This window comes from Oryzias latipes, chromosome 2 (assembly GCF_002234675.1).
Source record: "Oryzias latipes chromosome 2, ASM223467v1".
Taxonomy (NCBI): Eukaryota; Metazoa; Chordata; class Actinopteri; order Beloniformes; family Adrianichthyidae; genus Oryzias; species Oryzias latipes.
Window position 1 is genome coordinate 24948146 of NC_019860.2, and position 16359 is coordinate 24964504.

The 16359-nt window shown below is 49.7% G+C and overlaps 1 protein-coding gene across 6 annotated transcripts in view; it reads left to right on the forward strand.

Moving 5' to 3' along the window:
- LOC105358014 (microtubule-associated protein futsch) overlaps positions 1–4079 on the forward strand; it is a 43695-nt gene extending 39616 nt beyond the window's left edge. For 5 of the 6 annotated variants that reach the window (XM_023949409.1, XM_023949423.1, XM_023949417.1 and 2 more), the window contains 2 exons: positions 22–79; positions 2284–4079. In XM_023949409.1, coding sequence (XP_023805177.1) covers positions 22–55 — 34 coding nt within the window. In that variant the 3' untranslated portion in view covers positions 56–79; positions 2284–4079. The remainder of the gene's footprint in view (positions 1–21; positions 80–2283) is intronic. The other variant, XR_002872094.1, reaches the window with a different exon arrangement.
- The last annotated feature ends 12280 nt before the right edge of the window (positions 4080–16359 follow it).

Below are 16359 nucleotides of genomic sequence, written 5' to 3' on the forward strand. Positions count from 1 at the left end.
CTGTTTGTCTCTGGGGAGCAGATACCTGGAGAGGAGGGGGAGCTCCACCACATAACTCCTCCCACCTGCTGTCCTACAGGTAAAGCACCCCCCTACCCAGTCTCAGCTCAAGGCTTTAGGTCAGCAGAAGCTAGGACTACATTTCCCATGAGCCTCAGCAGAACATGCTACATGTAGCTCCCAAAGCTCTTGAAGCTCCTGAATCTCGTGGAGCTCCTGAAGTTCCTGAATCGCCTGAAGCTCCTGGAGCTCCTGAAGTTCCTGAATCTTCTGAATCTCCTGAAACTCCTGAAGTTCCTGAATCTCCTGAAGCTCCTGAAGTTTCTGAAGCTCCTAAAGCTCCTGAAACTCCTGAAACTCCTGAAGTTCCTGAAGCTCCTGGAGCTCCTGAAGTTCCTGAAGCTCCTGAAGCTCCTGAAGTTCCTGAAACTCCTGAAGTTCCTGAAGCTCCTGGAGCTCCTGAAGTTCCTGAATCTTCTGAATCTCCTGAAACTCCTGAAGTTCCTGAATCTCCTGAAGCTCCTGAAGTTTCTGAAGCTCCTAAAGCTCCTGAAGCTCCTGAATCTCCTGAAGTTCCTGAAGCTCCTGAAGTTTCTGAAGCTCCTAAAGCTCCTGAAACTCCTGAAGTTCCTGAAGCTCCTGGAGCTCGTGAAGTTCCTGAAGCTCCTGAAGCTCCTGAAGTTCCTGAAACTCCTGAAGTTCCTGAAGCTCCTGGAGCTCCTGAAGTTCCTGAAGCTCCTGAAGCTCCTGAAGCTCCTGAAGTTCCTGAAGCTCCTGAAGCTCCTGAAACTCCTGAAGTTCCTGAATTTCCTGAAGCTCCTGAAGTTCCTGAAGCTCCTGAAGCTCCTGAAGCTCCTGAAGTTCCTGAAACTCCTGAAGTTCCTGAAGCTCCTGAAGCTCCTGAAGCTCCTGAAGTTCCTGAAACTCCTGAAGTTCCTGAAGCTCCTGGAGCTCCTGAAGTTCCTGAAGCTCCTGAAGCTCCTGAAACTCCTGAAACTCCTGAAGTTCCTGAATTTCCTGAAGCTCCTGAAGTTTCTGAAGCTCCTAAAGCTCCTGAAGCTCCTGAAGCTCCTGAAGTTTCTGAAGCTCCTGGAGCTCCTGAAGTTCCTGAAGCTCCTGAAGCTCCTGAAGTTCCTGAAGCTCCTGAAGTTTCTGAAGCTCCTGGAGCTCCTGAAGTTCCTGAAGCTCCTGAAGCTCCTGAAGCTCCTGAAGCTCCTGAAACTCCTGAAGTTCCTGAAGCTCCTGGAGCTCCTGAAGTTCCTGAAGCTCCTGAAGTTCCTGAAACTCCTGAAGTTCCTGAAGCTCCTGAAGCTCCTGAAGCTTCTGAATCTCCTGAAACTCCTGAAGTTCCTGAATCTCCTGAAGCTCCTGAAGTTTCTGAAGTTCCTAAAGCTCCTGAAGTTCCTGAAGCTCCTGAAGTTCCTGAATCTTCTGAATCTCCTGAAACTCCTGAAGTTCCTGAATCTCCTGAAGCTCCTGAAGTTTCTGAAGCTCCTAAAGCTCCTGAAGCTCCTGAAGTTCCTGAAGCTCCTGAAGTTTCTGAAGCTCCTAAAGCTCCTGAAGCTCCTGAAACTCCTGAAGCTCCTGGAGCTCCTGAAGCTCCTGAAGCTCCTGAAGCTCCTGAAGTTCCTGAAACTCCTGAAGTTCCTGAAGCTCCTGGAGCTCCTGAAGTTCCTGAAGCTCCTGAAGCTCCTGAAGCTCCTGAAGTTCCTGAAGCTCCTGAAGTTCCTTAAGCTCCTGAAGCTCCTGAAGCTCCTGAAACTCCTGAAGTTCCTGAATTTCCTGAAGCTCCTGAAGTTTCTGAAGCTCCTAAAGCTCCTGAAGCTCCTGAAGCTCCTGAAGCTCCTGAAGTTCCTGAAGCTCCTGGAGCTCCTGAAGCTCCTGAAGCTCCTGAAGCTCCTGAAGCTCCTGAAACTCCTGAAGTTCCTGAATTTCCTGAAGCTCCTGAAGTTTCTGAAGCTCCTAAAGCTCCTGAAGCTCCTGAAGCTCCTGAAGCTCCTGAAGCTCCTGAAGTTCCTGAAGCTCCTGAAGTTTCTGAAGCTCCTAAAGCTCCTGAAGCTCCTGAAGTTCCTGAAGCTCCTGAAGCTCCTGAAGCTCCTGAAGTTCCTGAAGCTCCTGAAGCTCCTGAAACTCCTGAAGTTCCTGAAGCTCCTGGAGCTCCTGAAGTTCCTGAAGCTCCTGAAGCTCCTGAAGTTCCTGAAGCTCTTGAAGCTCCTGAAGCCTTTGCTCTTAGAGTCTGTTCAGCAGTTGGAAGTTGTTCTTAAAATCCTGTTTCTCCTGCAGACGGCGTCCTGCTCCTGCGGTTAGGAAAGACAGTCGCTGCAGGCAAAGATGCCGGACTTCTTTCTGTGGATGTTCTCTGCTGGGTTCTCCTGAAGGGACTTGGACCAAACCTTTCCTGTTCTTCCTCCTGCACATTAGGATCTCTGCTCACGCGCTGTGGTAGATCAAAGGGTTCTGCCAGCATCCAGGCCCACTCAGTACCTCTGAGCGGTGAGCCTCAGCGTTCCTCGTCAGTGCCTTCTCTAGGACTTCACTTAAAGAACCGCAGAACCCTGGATCTGGGTCTGGAACATCTCAGACCGTTAACATCTGCTTCATCTCAGCAATGTTTACATTTCTGATCTTTGCTTTAGTGTGTTAGATGTGTAGACTTGTTCCTGAGCGGACCTCGTACCGACGCTTCAGGGTTTGAACTGAAAATCCAAAGGCTGCAGAACGGAACACAAAGCTGTTCTTGCATTAAAGGTTTGGGTTCTCGTGGTTTCCTCAGAGGTTTCACAGATGTCCCTGCGATACGGTCCAGACAGAAAGGAGCCGTCCACAGACAGAGTTCTTTAACCTCCAACGGTTGGACCGGTCTGCATCTACGGAACATCAAGGTTCTTCACAATCAGACACATTTCCGTTCTTAGGTTCTGTTGTGGAGCTGATCCTGAGTTCATAAAGAACACTAGATGGTTCCGGTGGAGTAGTTTCAACAAAGTTGGTTGGTTCTTTAAAGATGGTCTGTGGTCTCACAGCTCTGCTAAATTCAGTTCTAAGAGGTTCTACGACATTTTTGAGTTTCTTGCTCCATGAAGGTTTTGTTCTTCTCTAACAGCAAAGGTTCTCTGATTAATTCACTATTCGGTTCTAGTCCAGGTTCTCTAGTTGTTTTGCTGTCAGGTTCTCACCTGTCCCTGTTATTAGGTTCCGCCACCGGTTCTTTAGTTCCCTCAGCATCAAGGTGTATTACAGGTTCTCTTGTTCCCAAAGGTTTCAGTGTTGGTTCTACCATAGGTTAACTGGTTCCTGCAGTGATAGGTTTTGGCATAAGTTCTTTAGTTCCATACGTGGAAGGTTCTGTCACACGTTGTCTTTTACACCAGGTTCTTCGTGGGTTCTCTGGTTTCAGGTTTTGTAACAGGTTCTCTGTTTTTTGTGTCAGGTTCCTTCATTGATTTTCTGATTCATTCAGTGTCAGGTTCTGCCCCAGGTTCTCAGGTTCCACCAGCACCAGGCTCTGTCACAGATCCTCTGCTTCTTGCAGTGTCAGGTTCCTCTGTTCCTGTCTGTATCAGCTTCTATTAGTGGTTCTCTGGTTGTTTCACTTCAAGATCTTAACACAGGTGTTCTGGTTCCTCCAGTGTCAGGTTCTATCACAGGTGTTCTGGTTCCTGCTGGATCCTCTCCCATTCTGTTGGAACCATCTTGTTGCCTATTGATGTTCTTATTGTTGTGTTCCTGTTTTGTCAGTTCTACATTTTTCCTCGTGTAGTTAATGGAGAAACGAGGAGAACGTGAACGGACAAAGAACCCAAACCAAAGAGAAGCTGGTCTCTGCAGAACCCTGATCATGTGTGGTGGTAGTTGGTCCTAGACGTTCTGTAAATGTCAGCATTCTTCTGTAGTCAGCAGCCGGTGGACCTCAGTGTAAAGCAGAAGGTTCTGAGATGATGGCGTGTGTGCGGTACTGTGTCGTTGTCTGTTGTGCGTTCCTGTGTTTTGTATTGTGTTTTCTATGCTGTTTGTTCAACACTAGAGCAGCACAAACCTGCCGTTCTCTCTTCTCTGGAATAAACATTTTTCACTCATGGCTGCTCAGAATCGGCTTCTTGGCTCTTTGGGGAGGGGCTGGGACATGTGTGTGTGCGTCCCTATGTGTGCATCCATGGGTGTGCATGTGTGTGAGAGCGTTTGTGTGTGTGCATGTATATGTGAGCATTTGTGTGTGCGTGAGCTTGGGTGTGTGCGCATGTGTGTGTGTGCGTCCCTTTGTGTGCATCCATGGGTGTGCATGTGTGTGACAGCGTTTGTGTGTGTGCATGTATATGTGAGCATTTGTGTGTGTGTGAGCTTGTGTGTGTGTGTGCGCATGTGTGTGTGTGCGTCCCTTTGTGTGCATCCATGGGTGTGCATGTGTGTGTGACCATATGTGTGTAGGTGTGTTCATGTGTGTGTGAGCTTGTGTGTGTAGGTGTGTGCATGTATATGTGAGCGTTTTTGTGTGTGCGTTTGTGTGTGTGTGCGTTTGTGTGTGCATGTGTGTGTGCATGTTTATGTGATTGTGAGCTTGTGTGTGTAGGTGTGTGCATGTATACGTGAGGGTTTATGTGTGTACAGGTGTGTGTGTGCGTTTGTGTGTGTGTGTGAGCTTGTGAGTGCATGTGTGTGTGCATGTTTATGTGATTGTGAGCTTGTGTGTGTAGGTGTGTGCATGTATATGTGAGCGTTTTTGTGTGTGCATGTGTGTGTGCGTTTGTGTGTGTGTGAGCTTGTATGTGCGTGTGTGTTTGTGCATGTATATGTGAGCGTTAGTGTGTGTGCATGTGTGTGGGTGTGTGTGCGTCCCTATGTGTGCATCCATGGGTGTGCATGTGTGTGTGACCATATGTGTGTAGGTGTGTTCATGTGTGTGTGAGCTTGTGTGTGCATGTTTATGTGATTGTGAGCTTGTGTGTGTAGGTGTGTGCATGTGTGTGTGTGCGTTTGTGTGTGTGAGCTTGTGTGTGCATGTGTGTGTGTGCATGTGTATGTGATTGTGAGCTTGTGTGTGTAGGTGTGTACATGTGTGTGTGTGCGTTTGTGTGTGTGGGTGTGTGTGTGCATGTGTGTGTGCATGTTTATGTGATTGTGAGCTTGTGTGTGTAGGTGTGTACATGTGTGTGTGTGCGTTTGTGTGTGTGGGTGTGTGTGTGCATGTGTGTGTGCATGTTTATGTGATTGTGAGCTTGTGTGTGTAGGTGTGTACATGTGTGTGTGTGCGTTTGTGTGTGAGCTTGTGTGTGCATGTGTGTGACCTTATGTGTGTAGGTGTGTGCATGTGTGTGTGAGCTTGTTTGTGTGTTTGTGCAGAGAAAAGATTGTTTTCAGCTTTTCCAGCTGACGGTCAGACGTGGAGAGGAAGACGAGCAGTTGAAGGATGAAGATCTGAAGCTGCTTCTTTTAACCTTCGTCTTTAAGCCCAGAACCAGAACCTCTGCTGGTTCTGGGCTTCATGTTCTCCATCAGTGGAACCCACCATAACCAGAACATCGGTTTGCAGTCTGGAGGAGGACAGAAGACGTTCTTCTGAGTATTTATGGTTCTGTTTACATCAGGTTCCACAGCAACATCCGGGTTCTTTAGAACTCTGTGTTGAATGTTCTTCATCAGGTTCTCCTCCTTCCATTTCTCAAACTCAGAAGGTGTTTTTTACCTTCAAACACACCACATCTGTAAGCTTTTATTTTGGAGGCACGGCACAGCAGGAAGTCAAAATAAAAGCTCAGGGTTCTGATGAACAGATGGGTCTGACCTTAATGACTGAGGTAAGTGAACAGAACCAGAACCAGACTGTCAGCTGGGACTGATTCTTTACGTTTCCATGCGTCTGTTCTTCTTTTATTTCATTTATTTTTACCTATTCCTCCTCTTCCTCCTCTTCATCCCTGTGTTAGTCACCTCCTTAGTGCGTCTTTTAATGGAAACTTGTGAGGCCTGATGGGAAATCAAAGGATTCAGCTCCGCCTCTTTGGGTCCAGACGGCGCAGGTGACCTTTTAGACGCTCAGCGTTTCCTCAGGTGTCGGATGATCTGAGGAACGTCACAAAGGGAGAAGGAGAACCCTGGAGACACGGGTTCCTGGTTTACCGTCTCTGCAGGGGCGGAGCTTGTCCAGGTGTGTGCTGGTTGGCCCAGAATCAGCCACGGAGCTCCAGGGTGAGAATGGCATTCTGGGAAAACGCTCATTCCCGTCCAGGTGTGAGAACGACACGGCCTCCTCACCTGTGGAGATCTGTTCAGAACATCAGAAGATGTCATGTTCACGATCCAGAACCTTTCCTGGAGCCCGGAACATGTTTCTAGTCTTTCTCTGAGGAGAACCTTTGTGGTCCATGTTCTGTTCTGAGCAGCTGCAGCTGCCGGGCCCAAACGGGCCTCTCTGGTGTTCTGGGGGATTTCCTGATTTCATGTTCTTGTTTGTGCAGTTGGAGAACAGCCCTTAATGGTGGGGGAGGGGGGCAGCCCCCTCAGAAGGGGGGGGGGCTTTTCTCCATGTGAGCTGGCATGAAAACTGAACCTTCGTCTTCTGTCCAAAGAACTCCAGGAGAGAAGAGAAGAGGAGGTCGAGAGACATCTGGAACCATTTACAGGAGAGAGAGAGAGAGAGAGGGGGTCCTGGAGGATGAAACAACCAGCTGCTCCTGTCATCCAACATTTATCCATCCAACCGCGCTTTCTAATAAATGATCAATCCACGCCTCTAAAAGACATCCGTCCTGCATCCAGCATCCCTCCCTCCCTCCGACACACACATCCATCCATCCATCCATCCAACCTTCAGACATCCACTATTCTAAAAGAATAAGTCAACCATCCAACCACTAATTTGAATGTTTTTCATCCATCCATCCATCCATCCAACCACCAAAAGTGCAGCCATCTAACTACTCTGTCTAATATCCATTCTTTCATTCATCATCCATCTATTATAGATTTTTCTAGCATCCATCCTGCCGTCCTTCTCCCCTTGTAGAAGCAGCAGCTGAGCTCCTCATGTTTCAGGCTTTGTGTTTATGTTCAGAGCTGGAATGATTCTCCTCCCTGTGATGATTGTCAGCTCCGTTTATTTGACTCTAATCTATTAAAAGTTTTGGACAAGCCTCAGCTGAACACTGACTCATGGACTTCCATGACAGCGTCTACCATTTGTGACAGGTCCATGTGTTCCAGAACATGAGCTTCATGTCTTCAGGAGACTGTGATGGAACAAGGTCCAGATGGACTCATGAACGGTTTTCATTAGACGGCTGTTTTCACGCTAACTACCTTCATGAACCCACCAACACGGAGAACACACCAGGAACCACCACCAACAGCTGTGTGGAGGGATTGGAGCGTATGTGTGTGTGCATGCGTGTGTGTGTGCATGCGTGTGTGTGTGCGTGTGTCCAGCAGGAACACAAAGGCGGCTTTGTGCTGCAGCCTCAGGGCTTACATAAGCGCCTCTCTGCTCAGACTTCTTTGGTGAGGTCATGCAGGTGCTCTTGGCTGCCGCCAGCCGGACGCGTCTGATTGGTTCAAGAGCTGATGGTGGATTTTCTGTTAGTTTTTCAGTCATCAGAGAAATAACATCTTAATATTTATGAACACACATTTGAGGCTGCAGCAGATTCCTTCATCGATGTCTGCAGGAGGAAGTTTAGAGGAAAACATCATTGAACAGGAAAACCTTCACAATAAAATGCTGATAACAAAAAACCCAAATCTTGATGATAATTTGCTGAGGAATCACAGAAAATGTTGCAGAAATGTTCTAACGAGGAAGGGTTTTACCAAACAGAAAAGCGTGTGTTCCCATCATTGTGGTCATGATGGAGCACATCTGAGTCTGGTGTTAATGAACTTCAGCTGGGATCGTTCTGAGGGAACACCAGCTCTTTATTGTGGGGGTTGGAATAATGACTGCACATCACTGCACTAATGATGGTCGTAAAACTTTAGTGGGAGACACTTTTCAACCCTCATGAAACTCCAGTGTCGGCGGTTTCACCCACTTGTTTTCTTCATGGAGAAGACGCCTGATTGGCTGCAGCAGAGAAGGGGCTCTTGGCCCATTTGGCGACGTCTCAACGGTTCACGTGTTTGACGTCGTTGTGCCACTTGGTGTTGTCTCAACAGTTCACGTGTTTGACGTTGTTGACCCACTTGGCGCCGTCTCAACGGTTAACGTGTTTGACGTTGTTGACCCACTTGGCGCCGTCTCAACGGTTAACGTGTTTGACGTTGTTGACCCACTTGGTGTCGTCTCAACGGTTAACGTGTTTGACGTTGTAGTTCCACTTGGTGTCGTCTCAACGGGTAACGTGTTTGACGTTGTTAACCCACTTGGTGTCGTCTCAACGGTTCACGTGTTTGACGTTGTTGACCCACTTGGTGTCGTCTCAACGGTTAACGTGTTTGACGTTGTTGACCCACTTGGCGTCGTCTCAACGGTTAACGTGTTTGACGTTGTTGACCCACTTGGTGTCGTCTCAACGGTTAACGTGTTTGACGTTGTTGACCCACTTGGTGTCGTCTCAACGGTTCACGTGTTTGACGTTGTTGACCCACTTGGCGCCGTCTCAACGGTTAACGTGTTTGACGTTGTTGACCCACTTGGTGTCGTCTCAACGGTTAACGTGTTTGACGTTGTTGACCCACTTGGTGTCGTCTCAACGGTTAACGTGTTTGACGTTGTTGACCCACTTGGTGTCGTCTCAACGGTTAACGTGTTTGACGTTGTTGACCCACTTGGCGTCGTCTCAACGGTTAACGTGTTTGACGTTGTTGACCCACTTGGTGTCGTCTCAACGGTTAACGTGTTTGACGTTGTTGACCCACTTGGTGTCGTCTCAACGGTTCACGTGTTTGACGTTGTTGACCCACTTGGCGCCGTCTCAACGGTTAACGTGTTTGACGTTGTTGACCCACTTGGTGTCGTCTCAACGGTTAACGTGTTTGACGTTGTTGACCCACTTGGTGTCGTCTCAACGGTTAACGTGTTTGACGTTGTTGACCCACTTGGTGTCGTCTCAACGGTTCACGTGTTTGACGTCGTTGTGCCACTTGGTGTCGTCTCAACGGTTAACGTGTTTGACGTTGTTGACCCACTTGGCGCCGTCTCAAAGGTTCACGTGTTTGACGTTGTTGACCCACTTGGCGTCGTCTCAACGGTTAACGTGTTTGACGTTGTTGACCCACTTGGCGCCGTCTCAACGGTTAACGTGTTTGACGTTGTTGACCCACTTGGTGTCGTCTCAACGGTTAACGTGTTTGACGTTGTTGACCCACTTGATGTTGTCTCAATGGTTCACGTGTTTGACGTTGTTGACCCACTTGGCGTCGTCTCAACGGTTAACGTGTTTGACGTTGTAGTTCCACTTGGTGTCGTCTCAACGGTTAACGTGTTTGACGTTGTTGACCCACTTGGTGTCGTCTCAACGGTTCACGTGTTTGACGTCGTTGTGCCACTTGGTGTCGTCTCAACGGTTAACGTGTTTGAGGTTGTTGACCCACTTGGCGCCGTCTCAAAGGTTCACGTGTTTGACGTTGTTGACCCACTTGGCGTCGTCTCAACGGTTAACGTGTTTGACGTTGTTGACCCACTTGGCGCCGTCTCAACGGTTAACGTGTTTGACGTTGTTGACCCACTTGGTGTCGTCTCAACGGTTCACGTGTTTGACGTTGTAGTTCCACTTGGTGTCGTCTCAACGGGTAACGTGTTTGACGTTGTAGTTCCACTTGGTGTCGTCTCAACGGTTAACGTGTTTGACGTTGTAGTTCCACTTGGTGTCGTCTCAACGGTTAACGTGTTTGACGTTGTAGTTCCACTTGGTGTCGTCTCAACGGTTCACGTGTTTGACGTTGTAGTTCCACTTGGTGTCGTCTCAACGGGTAACGTGTTTGACGTTGTAGTTCCACTTGGTGTCGTCTCAACGGTTCACGTGTTTGACGTTGTAGTTCCACTTGGTGTCGTCTCAACGGTTAACGTGTTTGACGTTGTTGACCCACTTGGTGTCGTCTCAACGGTTCACGTGTTTGACGTCGTTGTGCCACTTGGCGCCGTCTCAACAGTTAACGTGTTTGACGTTGTAGTTCCACTTGGTGTCGTCTCAACGGTTAACGTGTTTGACGTTGTTGACCCACTTGGTGTCGTCTCAACGGTTAACGTGTTTGACGTTGTTGACCCACTTGGCGCCGTCTCAACGGTTACCGTGTTTGACGTCGTTGTGCCACTTGGTGTCGTCTCAACGGTTAACGTGTTTGACGTTGTTGACCCACTTGGCGCCGTCTCAACGGTTACCGTGTTTGACGTTGTAGTTCCACTTGGTGTCGTCTCAACGGGTAACGTGTTTGACGTTGTTGACCCACTTGGTGTCGTCTCAACGGTTCACGTGTTTGACGTCGTTGTGCCACTTGGCGCCGTCTCAACGGTTCACGTGTTTGACGTTGTTGTACACTTTGCGCCGTCTCAACGGTTCACGTGTTTGACGTCGTTGTGCCACTTGGTGTTGTCTCAACGGTTCACGTGTTTGACGTTGTTGTGCCACTTGGCGCCGTCTCAACGGCTCACGTGTTTGACGTCGTTGTGCCACTTAGCGCCGTCTCAACGGTTCACGTGTTTGACGTTGTTGTTCACTTGGCGCCGTCTCAACGGTTCACGTGTTTGACGTCGTTGTTCACTTGGCGCCGTCTCAACGGTTCACGTGTTTGACGTCGTTGTGCCACTTGGTGTTGTCTCAACGGTTCACGTGTTTGACGTTGTTGTGCCACTTGGTGTTGTCTCAACGGTTCACGTGTTTGACGTTGTTATGCCACTTGGTGTCGTCTCAACGGTTCACGTGTTTGACGTCGTTGTGCCACTTGGTGTTGTCTCAACGGTTCACGTGTTTGACGTTGTTGTGCCACTTGGCGCCGTCTCAACGGTTCACGTGTTTGACGTCGTTGTTCACTTGGTGCCGTCTCAACGGTTCACGTGTTTGACGTCGTTGTGCCACTTGGTGTTGTCTCAACGGTTCACGTGTTTGACGTTGTTGTGCCACTTGGTGTTGTCTCAACGGTTCACGTGTTTGACGTCGTTGTTCACTTGGCGCCGTCTCAACGGTTCACGTGTTTGACGTTGTTGTTCACTTGGCGCCGTCTCAACGGTTCACGTGTTTGACGTTGTTGTGCCACTTGGTGTCGTCTCAACGGTTGACGTGTTTGACGTCGTTGTTCACTTGGCGCCGTCTCAACGGTTCACGTGTTTGACGTTGTTATGCCACTTGGTGTCGTCTCAACGGTTCACGTGTTTGACGTCGTTGTTCACTTGGCGCCGTCTCAACGGTTCACGTGTTTGACGTTGTTCACTTGGCGCCGTCTCAACGGTTCACGTGTTTGACGTCGTTGTGCCACTTGGTGTTGTCTCAACGGTTCACGTGTTTGACGTTGTTATGCCACTTGCTGTCGTCTCAACGGTTCACGTGTTTGACGTTGTTGTTCACTTGGCGCCGTCTCAACGGTTCACGTGTTTGACGTTGTTGTTCACTTGGCGCCGTCTCAACGGTTCACGTGTTTGACGTTGTTGTTCACTTGGCGCCGTCTCAACGGTTCACGTGTTTGACGTTGTTGTGCCACTTGGTGTCGTCTCAACGGTTCACGTGTTTGACGTCGTTGTTCACTTGGCGCCGTCTCAACGGTTCACGTGTTTGACGTTGTTGTTCACTTGGCGCCGTCTCAACGGTTCACGTGTTTGACGTCGTTGTGCCACTTGGTGTTGTCTCAACGGTTCACGTGTTTGACGTTGTTATGCCACTTGGTGTCGTCTCAACGGTTCACGTGTTTGACGTCGTTGTTCACTTGCCGCCGTCTCAACGGTTCACGTGTTTGACGTTGTTGTTCACTTGGCGCCGTCTCAACGGTTCACGTGTTTGACGTTGTTGTTCACTTGGCGCCGTCTCAACGGTTCACGTGTTTGACGTTGTTGTTCACTTGGCGCCGTCTCAACGGTTCACGTGTTTGACGTTGTTGTTCACTTGGCGCCGTCTCAACGGTTCACGTGTTTGACGTTGTTATGCCACTTGGTGTCGTCTCAACGGTTCACGTGTTTGACGTCGTTGTTCACTTGCCGCCGTCTCAACGGTTCACGTGTTTGACGTTGTTGTTCACTTGGTGTCGTCTCAACGGTTCACGTGTTTGACGTCGTTGTGCCACTTGGTGTCGTCTCAACGGTTCACGTGTTTGACGTTGTTGTTCACTTGGCGCCGTCTCAACGGTTCACGTGTTTGACGTTGTTGTTCACTTGGCGCCGTCTCAACGGTTCACGTGTTTGACGTTGTTGTTCACTTGGCGCCGTCTCAACGGTTCACGTGTTTGACGTTGTTGTGCCACTTGGTGTCGTCTCAACGGTTCACGTGTTTGACGTCGTTGTTCACTTGGCGCCGTCTCAACGGTTCACGTGTTTGACGTCGTTGTGCCACTTGGTGTTGTCTCAACGGTTCACGTGTTTGACGTTGTTATGCCACTTGGTGTCGTCTCAACGGTTCACGTGTTTGACGTCGTTGTTCACTTGGCGCCGTCTCAACGGTTCACGTGTTTGACGTTGTTGTTCACTTGGCGCCGTCTCAACGGTTCACGTGTTTGACGTTGTTGTTCACTTGGCGCCGTCTCAACGGTTCACGTGTTTGACGTTGTTGTTCACTTGGCGCCGTCTCAACGGTTCACGTGTTTGACGTTGTTGTTCACTTGGCGCCGTCTCAACGGTTCACGTGTTTGACATTGTTGTGCCACTTGGTGTCGTCTCAACGGTTCACGTGTTTGACGTCGTTGTTCACTTGGCGCCGTCTCAACGGTTCACGTGTTTGACGTCGTTGTGCCACTTGGTGTTGTCTCAACGGTTCACGTGTTTGACGTTGTTATGCCACTTGGTGTCGTCTCAACGGTTCACGTGTTTGACGTCGTTGTTCACTTGGCGCCGTCTCAACGGTTCACGTGTTTGACGTTGTTGTTCACTTGGCGCCGTCTCAACGGTTCACGTGTTTGACGTCGTTGTTCACTTGGCGCCGTCTCAACGGTTCACGTGTTTGACGTCGTTGTGCCACTTGGTGTTGTCTCAACGGTTCACGTGTTTGACGTTGTTGTGCCACTTGGTGTTGTCTCAACGGTTCACGTGTTTGACGTTGTTATGCCACTTGGTGTCGTCTCAACGGTTCACGTGTTTGACGTCGTTGTGCCACTTGGTGTTGTCTCAACGGTTCACGTGTTTGACGTTGTTGTGCCACTTGGCGCCGTCTCAACGGTTCACGTGTTTGACGTCGTTGTTCACTTGGTGCCGTCTCAACGGTTCACGTGTTTGACGTCGTTGTGCCACTTGGTGTTGTCTCAACGGTTCACGTGTTTGACGTTGTTGTGCCACTTGGTGTTGTCTCAACGGTTCACGTGTTTGACGTCGTTGTTCACTTGGCGCCGTCTCAACGGTTCACGTGTTTGACGTTGTTGTTCACTTGGCGCCGTCTCAACGGTTCACGTGTTTGACGTTGTTGTGCCACTTGGTGTCGTCTCAACGGTTGACGTGTTTGACGTCGTTGTTCACTTGGTGCCGTCTCAACGGTTCACGTGTTTGACGTTGTTATGCCACTTGGTGTCGTCTCAACGGTTCACGTGTTTGACGTCGTTGTTCACTTGGCGCCGTCTCAACGGTTCACGTGTTTGACGTTGTTCACTTGGCGCCGTCTCAACGGTTCACGTGTTTGACGTCGTTGTGCCACTTGCTGTCGTCTCAACGGTTCACGTGTTTGACGTTGTTGTTCACTTGGCGCCGTCTCAACGGTTCACGTGTTTGACGTTGTTGTTCACTTGGCGCCGTCTCAACGGTTCACGTGTTTGACGTTGTTGTTCACTTGGCGCCGTCTCAACGGTTCACGTGTTTGACGTTGTTGTTCACTTGGCGCCGTCTCAACGGTTCACGTGTTTGACGTTGTTGTGCCACTTGGTGTCGTCTCAACGGTTCACGTGTTTGACGTCGTTGTTCACTTGGCGCCGTCTCAACGGTTCACGTGTTTGACGTCGTTGTGCCACTTGGTGTTGTCTCAACGGTTCACGTGTTTGACGTTGTTATGCCACTTGGTGTCGTCTCAACGGTTCACGTGTTTGACGTCGTTGTTCACTTGGCGCCGTCTCAACGGTTCACGTGTTTGACGTTGTTGTTCACTTGGCGCCGTCTCAACGGTTCACGTGTTTGACGTCGTTGTTCACTTGGCGCCGTCTCAACGGTTCACGTGTTTGACGTCGTTGTGCCACTTGGTGTTGTCTCAACGGTTCACGTGTTTGACGTTGTTGTGCCACTTGGTGTTGTCTCAACGGTTCACGTGTTTGACGTTGTTATGCCACTTGGTGTCGTCTCAACGGTTCACGTGTTTGACGTCGTTGTGCCACTTGGTGTTGTCTCAACGGTTCACGTGTTTGACGTTGTTGTGCCACTTGGCGCCGTCTCAACGGTTCACGTGTTTGACGTCGTTGTTCACTTGGTGCCGTCTCAACGGTTCACGTGTTTGACGTCGTTGTGCCACTTGGTGTTGTCTCAACGGTTCACGTGTTTGACGTTGTTGTGCCACTTGGTGTTGTCTCAACGGTTCACGTGTTTGACGTCGTTGTTCACTTGGCGCCGTCTCAACGGTTCACGTGTTTGACGTTGTTGTTCACTTGGCGCCGTCTCAACGGTTCACGTGTTTGACGTTGTTGTGCCACTTGGTGTCGTCTCAACGGTTGACGTGTTTGACGTCGTTGTTCACTTGGTGCCGTCTCAACGGTTCACGTGTTTGACGTTGTTATGCCACTTGGTGTCGTCTCAACGGTTCACGTGTTTGACGTCGTTGTTCACTTGGCGCCGTCTCAACGGTTCACGTGTTTGACGTTGTTCACTTGGCGCCGTCTCAACGGTTCACGTGTTTGACGTCGTTGTGCCACTTGCTGTCGTCTCAACGGTTCACGTGTTTGACGTTGTTGTTCACTTGGCGCCGTCTCAACGGTTCACGTGTTTGACGTTGTTGTTCACTTGGCGCCGTCTCAACGGTTCACGTGTTTGACGTTGTTGTTCACTTGGCGCCGTCTCAACGGTTCACGTGTTTGACGTTGTTGTGCCACTTGGTGTCGTCTCAACGGTTCACGTGTTTGACGTCGTTGTTCACTTGGCGCCGTCTCAACGGTTCACGTGTTTGACGTCGTTGTGCCACTTGGTGTTGTCTCAACGGTTCACGTGTTTGACGTTGTTATGCCACTTGGTGTCGTCTCAACGGTTCACGTGTTTGACGTCGTTGTTCACTTGGCGCCGTCTCAACGGTTCACGTGTTTGACGTTGTTGTGCCACTTGGTGTCGTCTCAACGGTTCACGTGTTTGACGATGTTGGCCTGATCTTCATCAGTCTTGTCAGACGTGTTTGTGTTTTTGTGTGTGTGTGTTTGTGTTTGTGTACATGTGTGTGTGTGTGTGTGTGGTCTCTGTTGCTCTGATTCAGACACAGAAGATGTGAGGACCTGAGAAAAACGTCTTCTCCTGACTCGGGTGAAGTTCTCTCTGCAGAGCCATCAGGTTCTGACGTCTTCATCAGCAGATGTTCCAAGTCTTCCTTGTATCTTCATCAGCAGACGTTCCTTCAGCTGCTCTTTCCATCCTCTTCCTCCTCCTTTCGCTTCCACGTGAGGCAGCACGTGTTGGGTCCACGGTCCCAGAGTCCAGAAGGTTCAGATTTCCGTCAGTGCTCCCCCTCCTCTTCTTCGTGACTCCTCTGTTCTTCATGGCTTTGGCTCTTTCATGTGTGAGGGCAGCGTGGTTTTCCCATCATGCTCTGCTGCTTTACATTTCCTGGGAATATTTGACCCAACCCCCCCCCCCCCCCAACACCCCATAGTGATCCCCACAAGCTTCAGCATGCTGCACTCATCAATGGAGCTCCCCACAGCCAATTACAGCTCCTCTCTTCCCTTCTGCCCCGCCCACACTCAAGATGCTGCCCCGCCCACATCCAGACTCAGATCAATATCAGCGCGGTGACGGTTTGACATGTGTTCGCAGTTACACAATTATTCAATTTCTCCGGCCTCACGTTGTCAACACGTGTCAGCGTACAAAACACCAGAACACAACGAGGGGGGGCGAGCGGGGGCACAAGGGCTGAGGGGGGTTTCTGACAGAAATGGCGTTTGATTCAATAAAGGCGGGAAAAGATCACAACACACACCTGCACACAAACACAACACTAACAACCCAACACTGACAAAACAACATTAAGAAAACAACACACTCTTAACATTGACAAAACTACACTAACACAACACACAAGGTCAATAAAAACAATTAACCTGGCAAACGTAAAGATG